Source organism: Leptinotarsa decemlineata, unplaced genomic scaffold (genome assembly GCF_025532065.1).
Source record: "Leptinotarsa decemlineata unplaced genomic scaffold, Ldec_3_MD MMD2_tig00002974_RagTag_RagTag, whole genome shotgun sequence".
In the NCBI taxonomy this organism is placed as follows: Eukaryota; Metazoa; Arthropoda; class Insecta; order Coleoptera; family Chrysomelidae; genus Leptinotarsa; species Leptinotarsa decemlineata.
The window spans coordinates 4879691-4892311 of record NW_027412578.1 but is presented as its reverse complement, the minus strand read 5'-3'; the positions used below and the strand labels follow the sequence as shown (position 1 = coordinate 4892311).

Below are 12621 nucleotides of genomic sequence, written 5' to 3'. Positions count from 1 at the left end.
ATAAATCTGAACAGAACTTTTAGGCCAAGAAGGCTTCTATATGATCAAATAACAGTTCAGGTACCCAAGGGTAAGTATTACATTTTGAAGTTTTACGACTGGCAAGTACATTCTCAGAAAGTTTGCACAAATTACTGCAATAAAATAAGTTTCTTAATGGTTGGGTATTAGCTCAAATTGAATTAAGTAAATTTCCTATTGTTGGGCAGCACAGACCATCCTCTGGACGATGGTCATTTTATGATTCATTATCAACTTTTCTATGTGACTCCTTAAGTGGTAATTCTTATCTTGAGACTATCTATTTTTGAAAATTTCATCATAATAAATATAGTTTTTAAAACTAAAGAACACGCTTTTGAAAAACATCTTACTCACAATAATACTAGTATTTTTTGTTTGTTATTGTTTTAAGCTTATTTAAAAAAAAATATTTTAAACTTTTTAGTTCGATATTCTTTAAAAGCGTGTTTTTTAGTTTTTTAAACTCTATTCATTTTTCATTTTTTAGTTTCGTATGCTTTAAAAACGTGTTTTTTTTAGTCTTTTTAAACTATATTCATTTTATCTAAACTTTGGGATCAATCAGCCGTAAACAGACTTGAGACTACATAAAAACGTAGACTTTCACGTCCGGAGTCGAATGGACCCTGTAGTACCAAACGTTTCGTCTGATATTGCGACATACTTCATCAGTGGTACCTGCGTTGATTGCGAAGACATAGGTAATATCTCGAAGACTCAGCAATTGAGTCATTCTCGTTTTTTCTGACTGTTCTCTAAGGCGCAAATGGCGACACAAGGTTTTTCTGGTCCACGAAATTTGAATGTGTGTCGGTGTTCTCTGAAATGAATTTCAATAGTTCGTCTTGTCTGGCCAATATGCCAATGAGAAGAAAAGAAGAGAAAAATTCAAGTATATAGTCCTGCCTTCTAAAGTAATCTTCTATGTTGTCGATGAAGTGTAATATAATAAAATCATCTCTTATCGATTATCCAAAAATAAACGAACCACAAATAATCACTTCACTGCACGACTGATAAAACTCATTGTTTCTAATCGATCATCATAAACATGAACACGAGTTATATTTCAAGATTGGTACAAATAATTGTCTTAATGATCCCGTAAAGGGTTATATTGTTCAGGTGAATTTTACTTTATATGTTTGCGAAATTTGACAGTTGAGCTCCAAATCTACAGCAAATGTCGGATAATGAAAGTAGGGTTTTCTTTAAATTAAAAAATGAAAATAATTTAAAACATTATATAAAATCAACTTACCCCATTTTCGTTCCCTAAAAATTTGATGGTCGGTTTGTGATTGAATTTGTTCTGAAACAAAAAATTGTGTTATTTACCAAAAAAATATAAAATTTCACTGATGATAATATAATAATAAATGTCACATAATAATAATTCATTGAAACTTCATTATCTAAAAATATTAAAATTCAAAAAACACTGTTTTTTATCCAAATAGGGATTTCATCTTAGTCGTCTTCTTAATAAATTCGAAGTGTAAAAACTTTCGAACGGGACAAAATTTACGTTAAATGGTAAACAATCGACTCATCGGAGTTATTTCAAACCATATAATGATTTGAAAAATTAGCAAACAATTTGCAGAATGTGTATGATTGCAGTAAATGAATAATTTTGTTTCATCCTCTGTCATGTACAAATGAGTAGTGTTTTCAGAAATATAGTACCTTAACCATTTAATCCTGTATGATAAAACAAAACAGGGACTAAAGGTAATTATTACCTGCATAACAGATATAATTCGACTTTGTTTGCAAATAGTCTAACAAAAATCCACTTTAATCCCTTTCGAGTATCTGCCTGGTGGTGTTATCATTCAGGATCAAATTTCCAATTCGGTATATCTGTTAAAACACTCAATGGCTCTTTGGATCCAATGCTATGCAACGGTTGTATCGCAGCTCATTCAAGTTTTTAGCAGTTATGGCACCAAACATTGTGAGAATATAATTGAAATCTTCAATAAAAAAAGCATATTCACTTCGTTCCCCGATCATAAAAGTTTCAGTTAATGCACGTAACTTTCTAATAATTATTGAATATTTCATGAAATCATTTTCCTTTTACTATAAAAAGCTGAAAGTGTTGCATTCACTGAATGAAGAAGAGATGATCTTGTAAAGAATCTGAAACCGTCCCTGACCGATATGTCGGCCAGCGAAAAAACACTTGAGATCACCGCAAAAGGAATGCAGTCGGCAACCGCCGATTGAACTCTAGTTCAGTACCGAAACGACTATAGAATTTTAGAATGATCGTTACCGATATATAAGGCCGGCTTCTCGTCCAGAGAGGGCAGTTGAGTTCAGAAAGCGAATCGAGCGGTTAAACAAAGAATTCAAATAGTGGAGATAAATTAAGCGTTAGTTGCTAAGTGTTGAATATAAATTATTAGTGTGTGATTAGTGAAATATTGTTAGAAATGAATCTGTTTGAGATAGTTAATTCTTTAATTTGTTGGAAATTTCATTTCATAGTTCCTCCCGAATAAACTTGTTGTAAGGCAATATTTTTGAGTGGTTTGTCAAAGTATTTCTTTTATCATCGAGTGCTAAATGGATACCACTTACACATCCTCAGCTACAATTACATCAGGGAAGCTGATCGTATAATTGAATAATCCGCATCACTTTCTGCTTGACTCCAATCAAGTTTGCAGATAAAACTAATATAGCTATTTTTATTTTTACCGTTTCCTAACAATTTCTCTTTACTTATTTTTCGAGACGCGATTTCTCTCAGATGATTCAGTTTCTTCTAGCATTATTATATCCATCAAAAACAACTTTAATGTTGGTGTACTAATTATTACATAAATATATGATGTAGGTTCTGTTGCTACACTAATTGATCTATTTTTTTTTTTTCAAAAAAGGCCACTCAAAACTGGATTATATAAGTATCATACATATTGTTTGAACAATATAAAAAATTTTACCTCCGATTTAAAAGGTTTCAAAAACATGAAATCCAACGTGTTTCTAATAGGACAAAAACACTTTGTTGATTAGACCATATTATCCATAGTGTCCGACCGAAAGTTCGGTTTCGGTCGAGTTTCGGCAAAAAAACCGGTTCGGTTTCGGCGGCAAACCTGTCCAAACTACGACCGAAACCGAAACTGAATTCGGGAGTTCTCGCGCTGTGATCGGTCATTTTCGGCGCGTTGAATTTCATACGTCATACAAGTGACGAAGACATTTTGCCGCGTCCACATGCCTAATCATGTCGTGACTTACTTTGATTTACTTTGTTTATTACATAACTAACTATTAAGTACCTATTGTGATATTAGGTAACAACGTAAATAAGTATTTTATAAATCTAAAGTAGGTTGAATGGACTGACGTCTATCAGAAACTACTCCCCTGGCTAATACCACGACGGGCGTTGGATTATATCCGACAGGCGTCAAGTGCAGGAATCTTCGCAGAAAATTTCCTGCATATGTAATTGGCAATAAAACTGAAAGAGTTGACCTTCAATTTTGGAACGGGCACACTTGCAGACCGGTTTCGGGCTCATTAGCCACTTGTCAATTCGAGATAGTGGCCATCATCGACCTAAAGTCAATGATATTACATAATTGAAAATCGGAATTCTTTTAGAGTATTTCATTTCTCTTCTGCCAGGGGAGTAGTTGTTTTCTGATAGGCGTTAGTCCATTCAACCTACTGTGTAGATATATCCGAGACTGCCTTGAACGTTTAAAGTTCATTTCTTTAGATGTGTTTACTACCAGTCTTCAAGCATAACCCACTGACTAATAAGGAAGTAATTAACCATTAATAATATTCAAAAGAAGAATCTACACCTACTCAAATAAACACCTCACCTATTTTAAGTATCTTTAAGGTGCAATTAATGTTTTTTTCTTAAATAAGGGTTTGTTATGTTGATTATCAATAAATAAAAATACATAACGTTGTGATTTAAAGATAAAAAAATAAAGACTGACTGATTATAATAACGTTTTCTTTATTTTTCCCTCAAAACATAATTCTTGCAAGGAAGTTTCGGTTTCGGTCGTAAAAATCAGTTTCGGTCGGACACAAGACCATAATGTAGGAATTTGGTTTTCTATGTCACTGAAAACACTTTTTTCTATATGGTACAAACTTTCTGGGGACACTGTATAATACAGTTCGTCCTTCCTTTTCAAAAGAGTGATCAGTAGAGAAACAAAAAAATGCAGCCAGTGAATGCAAACTTCATTAAAAATAAAATGAACCTCTTTCAACACGACAACAAATCGACTTAAAAATGGCATACGTCAAAAAGAAAATCCGGATGATTAATTATCAGGAAAATCCAAACATTTGCTACGTTTATAACCACTTGTAGACTAAGGAAAGAATTAAAACTAAATTGACGTCATATGCTTTATATTCCGTGTAAACTACTGGCTGTGATTCCAAATAAAGAACCGCAAACAGGATTTCAAGTTTCCAGTGCTCGTAAGATTGATAATCGTTCGTTTACTCTGCGATACAGGGGATTCTAAAAGCCCCCACATTTGTCTTGAAGTAGAATATGAGGCTCGGGCTCAAGTGAGGATTTTTTTGCATTCAATTTTCAAAGTATTCAATATTAGGTAAAAATATTTCAAATGCTTCCTTAGGTTTCATAGAAAAAGTATATTATTCTACTTGCGATAAATGGCCATTACCCGCTCGATATGGTCGTTACTCATTGAAAAAATTAATGACATTTCTCTAATTAGAGATATATTCCAAAAATGAATCTTATTTTAAAATATATTACTTTAAAGTCACAGAAAAAGTATAGCTTTCTACTCACGAGAAATTCTTCATTTTTATGAGTAATGGCGCATTTCTCGATAATTGAATAATATACTTATCAAAGCAGTTCAAATATTTGAAGATATGTTGATTCTGTTTTTTCATCGGCATTTATTTCTTAATTCTAGTTAAACTGATCACACACATAACACAGTAGAATAATACAACCAGTAGGCTCTATTACCACGTGAGTTGCCGGGGACCGTCAACCGCTCTTAGGATGAGATTCTCATACAACGCGTTCATGCTGTAGTATCGACGGATTCGACGGTACCACGGGCATCGGATTAGTTATAATAAACGATCGGAAATTGATATTGTGTTTAGTTTATTAGCTTTAGCTTTGGTTATTATTGTTTTTAGTTTCTGTAGTTGGTTATAAGTAACTTACCACAAAAGCTTCTATAATATCCTTGAATTTCTTTTTTATATGAGCGCACGCCTATGGTAAAAGAACTAAATTGGCTCCGCACTTCGTTTCGAGGTCACCGAGAACTTTGTGAACTTATGAATGAAAGTAGTGGGAGTGGACTTACTGGTTGATTTTTACTATGCACATATAGTTAGACATTTTTGAAGAGACCAGTTCACAAGTTTAAATTCACACAATTTCAGTTCGCCTTCTATGAAAATTATGATTAAGGTGTAATTTGATTTGTTATTACCCAAAAAGCAATTAATGATTTGAGCCAAGTTGCCCAACAAATCCTTTCAATTTTTCCATCGAGGATCCTAATTTCTGAAGTCTTCAAAGAATAGTTCCAAAAAAGAAAAAATCTGGCTTCAATTTCAATAATAAATAAGGTTTTCAGGCAAACCTTGGAAGAACATTGTAATTAACAAAAGCATCATTCAGAGCAAAATTGCGATAACATTTTTTTTCCAGCCAGGAAACTAAACTATCAATAACCCTATTACCTTTTTTATCAAAAGATTGTCACCTTTGAAAGAAATTCAAAGAGATGTGGTGTCTGCATACCTGACGCATTTAGTGTCAGCACTTGTACTATTCATGTCATTGCATAAACAGTATGGGTCCCAATTTCGATACTTGGGGTACAACGACATGTGACACTTGTCTATCGAAAATACATTTTGAGTAACTTTCATTAGGTCTGTGGTTCATCTATATAAATCTTCAATAGAATTTGAGATATTTGCAAAAAACGCATACCTCATTTCTTATAACTTTCAACTATTTCTTGAAATCGCAAATTACTCTGTATGAAATTACAAATCGAAATGCAATTTTTCATGAAGGCGCACTAAACTTATGTAAAGTGGCACTTGTGTTGTTAAGAGTTAACAGACATAAATTCAGAATCAAATATAGAAGGAAAATTATTTCTTCTATTTTTTTAGCAGGAAAACCCTTGGCGTTTTTGGTGGTAACCGAAATTTCAGAGAAGAAATTAATCAATAAATCAGTAATCAGTGCTTCAAATACTACAGTGATAATGACCAACAGACTAACTTGAAGAATTTTACTAGTTGTGACTTCCATTGTCTAATATGATATGAAATCTCTGAAAGAACAAATAAACTTTGGCTATTAAAGAAGCCCACAAGAAGCCCCGAGCCTGGTTGAGATACGTTGACGACACCTTCATAATATGGAACCATGGGAATACTGAACTAGACGCCTTTCTGAAGCAACAGCGTAAAACCTTCCATTGCCTTCACAATGGAAAAAGAAAACCACAACGATTTGCCATTCTTAGACGTACTGGTGAAGAGAACCGACACTAAATGGAAAACATCTGTATACCGAAAACCTACTCACACGGGACAGTATCTGAACCACGAATCCAACCACCATCACTCTACCAAAAGAGGAATCATCAAGACTGAATCGTACTTTCGGGCTCTGTAATATGAAGGAAGATCTCGAGAAGGAACTAGACATCATAAAAAAGATCTTCAGCAGAATGTTTACCCCAAAGTGATGGTGCAATATATTTTGGCTAGAAGACAGCACGATCCTCACAAGGAAGAAAAACCGTCACAATCAGTGCTTGCCCTTCCTTACGACAGAGGATTGTCGGAAATGATCACAACCTGCTTCAGATCCGAAAACACCATCTGTAGCAGCCTCACGAAAACCAGGCCACCAAACGCGGACTGCGATTCCGGATACCCTGTGAGTGCGGCAAATCTAAGACTAAGAGGACAAAACTAAGAGTACATTGAGGTCCGCATTGTCAAGCACAAGGGAAACACACAGCGTGACACCAGCAAATCGGGAATAGCAGAGAATGTTTGGACTCATCAACAAGCTGAGCTCATCCACAGGGAGGAACACTGATTCAAGAGAAAATTCAAAGAAGCTGCATACATTTTGCCCAACGACACATTCAGCCAAGCTAGCGTAAAGATACGCAACTTATGGAAACCTTTAATCAAGTGGAAAACGGTCAACTACCACTAAACCGATGAAGCGGAGAGAGGGACGAAGGGATAGGTGAAAGCGATCAAATGACACGTCATCTCTCGGAGGAATAGTCCAGTCATCACCTAAAGACGATTGTGGATACTAAAAATCGAAACGTCGTGAAGTAACTCGGTTTGAAATCTTTTTAATCTTTATTTCATTTTTGATTGTTCAATTTTTTATTTTTTGTTTATTTTCATTTTATTGTATTTATTGCTCAATATTATTGTTATTTTCAGTTATTCATTTTAATTTGTACTTTATTTGTTCTTTCAGAGATTTCAAATCATATTATATCATATTAGACAATGGTTATCATTTTTTTTACATCATCTAGCTCATTAAATATTTTCGATCTTTTCTTGGTAAAGATAATACTATTAATAAATTAGTTTTCTATAACGAGATGGATAGTGGTGTGGCTAGAAGGATATATTGAGTTTGTAATATGAACAAAATTCTTGAATACAAAAATCTACATTTATCTCTCCACCCTATACCGGTTATGGTTCTTATTACATTCTTTTATACTTCAATTAGAAATTTCATACCTATCGTAAGTAATGGCTTATGGTTGCATATCTCTTTGCTACAGAAATTTGTCATGAACCCCTCATAATATCAGTCTTTTTCTAATCTACTACAGAATGTTTTTCTTATTTGAGGAGGACAATTGTGAATACTAACAATCGAAACGACGTGAAGTTACTTACTTCAAATCTTTCAATTTTCATTTCCCTTTTTTGTTCACTTGTTCAAATTTTCAATTTTTTGCTTGTATTTTATTTCATTGTAATTTTATTTCAGGGTTCTTCATTTTAATTTTCAATTGTAATGATTCTTATAATAATAATATTTATTTTCCAAAAAAGACATAGTACAATATGTATAGGAATAGTCGGGACAACAAAAGGTAAAAAAGTAAAAAGTAAAAAGATTAATAAGCTAGACAGTAACAGGCCACCAACTACATATTAAAATATTCATCCAATGAATAAAAACAATTTTCAATTAAAAATTTTTTCAGTATCTTGTTGAATTTCCTACATTCATTGAAATTTTTTATATCGTGGGGTAGTCTGTTATAGATTCTCAGCCCCATATGATCAGGTGAGTTGTAATTGATTTTATATTTGCAAAATGGAATGTGAAAATGATTTTTTTGACGAGTGTTAACGTCATGCAGGTTTGCATTTCTGTTGAATTTAGTTTTGTTTTCATGAACATAATTACAAAGTTCATATATGTAGAGTGAAAATAATGTCAATATGTTATATTTAACAAACAGTCCTCTAGCAGAGATCGTGGAGGAAACGCCGGCCACAATTCTTACAACTCTTTTTTGCATGATAAAAAACGTCATTTATTGAAGTGGAGTTTGCATACAAATTCCATACCTGATTCGAGATGCTACTTGGGAGTGATATAAGGATAGTAGTTGAGGCTCCTCCAGGACCTGCTTGAGACTTCTGAACATATAGCATAAAGAATTCAATCATTTATTCAAATAAGTGCAGTGACTTTTCCAGTTCATATTTTCATCGACAACTAGTCCGAGAAATGTTACTTCGTTATGTTACATATTAGTGTGTCACTAACGCAAACATTTAATGAAAGACAATTTTTTTGCCAATTATGAAATTTGACGATTTGGGTTTTCGTTGCATTCAGATATAAAGAATTTAGGCTACACCCCTCGTTTATAGAACTGAGAACTTGTTCGCATTTCTGTTGTGCTGCAATTTCATCCTTGTCCGATATTATCACAGAAGTATCATCAGCGTACGTGGTAGCAGGGATCCCTGTAAGGTATTTCTCAAGATCATTGGTATACAATAAAAATAAAATTGGCCCCAATATAGCCCCTTGTGGAACTCCCATGTTAACCACTTTAGTTTCAGAATTAACGAATGTGTTTGCTCCGGAAATACGTTCCGAAATTTGTACATACTGAGTATGTTCAGTTAAGAAGGAAGAAATCCAATTAAAAGCAGAGCCTCTGATTCCATAGTTATACAACTTCGATAATAAAAGCTGATGATTAACACAGTCGAATGCCTTTCAGGGATTTATATCATATTAGACAATGGAAGTCCGAACTAGTAAAATTCGCCTTGAAACATTGTCAACCGCTTTCAAACAAGACTAACTTGAAATAAAATAATTACAGATTGTGCTAACCCAACTCAATTCCAAAAAAATTGAGTCCGATTTAAACTAGAGTTACAGTCTTGTAGCGATTTTAATAACTTTCATTATTAAAGATTTAAACCGAATCAAAATATTTTCAATTTCATCCGTTTTCTTGACTGTCCACCGATTCCAGCTATATCAAGTCAATATTTTCAAAAAGTTACAAAAACCGTTTCCAATAACAGTAAACATTCCAAAATATCACACATACAAGTATTATTATTGCCAAGTCTCACATTTCCAAAACAAATAAACATTACCACAACCTTGATAACCGAGTATTTAGATTCGCGGCAATCATGAACCAAGGGTAATAATAATCCACAGGTCAAACGTGTTCTTCTAACTGCAAATTCGGTGACAATGTCCTACCGCCTGTTGTCGTCATCCCACCAACCTAAACAATCAATATTCCGAATCTTTTGTCGGATAAGAACCACTCCCTGCATGAGGTGCAGGCTGCACCACAAGTGTAAGGATTCAGAGTAGATGTCCAGCGACGTTGCCACGTCTATATTTTATCACGAAATCTCATACATTTTAAAAGACGGGATAAAACCTCACAACACAGTATTGTCAAAGCATCATCAATTTGTGCATCAAAATAAAAATGAAATAGAAAAGGCGCGGCTGCTGCTACGAACCCCCCAATCATTCAATGAATAACTGTTTTTATTTCAAAAAATCGCTAAAAAGTAACCCATATTATACTTTAGGCCAATTTAAAAATACTATCTGACTTTATAAATTACTCTGTGTATAATTACATTTCATATTCCATACTGCAACTCCCATATCTGCCCATTTGAATATTCTACTACGCAAAGCAATAGACAAAGCCATTTCCAATTAAAGGTAACATTTATTATGACGGTATAAAATTATATTACTATGAAATGTGTAATACACGCAGTTTATACGTTGCGAAAAAAACTATTTGTGTGATATGGAAAACTTCAAAATCTTACTAATTTTGCCGTAAACTGTCAACGATAGTGACACGTCATCAATTATCAAATTTAGGCTCACAATCTTCAACTGTTTTCCACTTGTAGAAGAAACAAATAAGTATAGTTTAAAAATACTAAAAAATCACGCTTTCAAAGAACATCGAACTAAAAACTTAAACCAAAGAATAATATTAGTATTATTGTGAAAAAAGCGACTAGCGCTTGATATACAAAAAATATGGCAGAAAGCGCCCGCGCCTTTTTCACAATAATACTGGTATTTTTCGTTCGTTATTGTTTAAAGCTTATTTGAAAAAATGTTTTAAACTTTTTAGTTCGATGTCCTTTAAAAGCGTCTTTTTGAGTTTTTCAAACTATAATCATTTTTTAGTTTCGTATGCTATAAAATCGTGTTTTTTAGTCTTTTTAAACTATATTTATTTCATCTAAACTTTGGGAACAATCAGCCGTATATTGTTTAAAAAAAATGACCATTGATATTTTCCGATTCCGGAGAGGAAGCCTGAAAATTAGCTATCAAGGTCAAGGAAGGCAGAAGACACGCAAGGAAAAAGGGATACAAATAAGGCAGCACGTGTTAATAAAAAAAATACTTTTTTCCAATGAAGAAATACCGACAATGATGTCGATAATGGGGAATGTTCCTCAATTTGGGTCATTACTAGTTGAACAAAATAAAGTTGAGTTTAACTCATGAGTTTTTCAAATTCACTTCGAAAAGTATTCAAATTGATGTTTCAAATGTTGGGTTTAAATTTTTAAAGGGATTTGTTTCAAATTCACATATTAGCAACAGCGCCTAGAATGCTACATCGGAGTTCAGGTTACCTAGATATTCTACTTTAAAAAAGGAAAATTATCTTTATAAATCAACAATTAAGGCAAAATATAAATTACAGTTCAATACCACCTCCACAAGCCACATAAACATTTGTTTTGTTATTTATTTATATAGAGGAAGATAGGTTAGGTGCACAAAATGTCATATGTCACAGAATGTCTCGGAACTCGGAACATAAGTAAACAGAACAGCACGCCTCTCAAATATGTCATTTTTGTTTGTCTCATTCAAGTATTTAAATAATTAAAAAAAAAAAAGGTTGAAATGATAAGTTTAAAATGCGTTGTTTTAGAGCTCTTTTATGAAAACTACTTGATTTTCGTCAGGAGGAACATTCCCCATTCTGTCAAATACAGATCCCGAGCTTGAGAGTAAAAAAAAAACAAACATTCATACATACAGGTGAAGCTAATAAAAGCGTGTTAATAATAATTTATTAATAAAATTTTAAAAAAAGGACTATGTAGAAGTACATGTTTCATCGCGTCACATATTGAGAACGCATTCGTGGTCCGAAGTGTCCACTCGTTTGAAGTGGTGGTACATGATAACTTGATATAAAATGCAATGCTGCTTGTTTGATTGTACATGAATAATCAGAAAACAGATGGTCCACAGATGGATATCGTAATTTCTCTATGAAATTTCTCCACCATTACTCCTCAAGCACTTTTTTAAACGTTTTCATAATTTAATTTTTACAATTCAGAGTTCAATTTGTCAATTTGCCAGTTGCTTCATAAATTGAGTGTCTTGAGTAAGAGAAGGGGCTATGCCACTTAAGTTTTTTTTGTTTTAATAGTTCTGGACCGTGCTGCTACCTGTTGATCCCTCCCAGTACGTTATCACAGATATTTCGCGAATCAATTGATAAAATTGATAAAAATTTTTCAAGAATTATCCAAAAACAACGATGTCTCAACTAAAATAACGCAAACATCTCAAAATCACGGACAAAGTAGATAAACTGAAGGGCACGTGCAACATCGTCCACCTGTTTACCTGAAACTGGGTGAAAGCAGGTAAATATTCTTTGTCATGTCCATCTGGTAGGTCATGAGAATGGACGTACGCCGAAACGAACAATAAGAGAAGAAAATGAGGTATATTTCGCTAGAAAGTAGGATGCATAGTATATGGATAAACAGATCCCAGAAAACATTTTCGGTATTTGAAAATAAGACATAAATTTAAAAATTTGCTACCCATGACGTATTGCCATTTTGCTGATAAGGAGAAAGTAACAATAACTTACGAGTGAAATCATCGACAAAATTCAATTGAAATGGATAAAAGGGCCAAAAATATTAGAAATATCTTAAATTTGAAAGAATTAA

General features: G+C 33.3%; 1 protein-coding gene across 1 annotated transcript in view; it reads right to left on the bottom strand.

Moving 5' to 3' along the window:
* Su(Tpl) (Suppressor of Triplolethal) overlaps positions 1 to 12621 on the bottom strand; it is an 86135-nt gene that overhangs the window by 52186 nt on the left and 21328 nt on the right. Inside the window, exon 2 of the mRNA XM_023156533.2 lies at positions 1286 to 1336. Within this exon, the coding sequence (XP_023012301.2) occupies positions 1286 to 1336 (51 nt within the window). The remainder of the gene's footprint in view (positions 1 to 1285; positions 1337 to 12621) is intronic.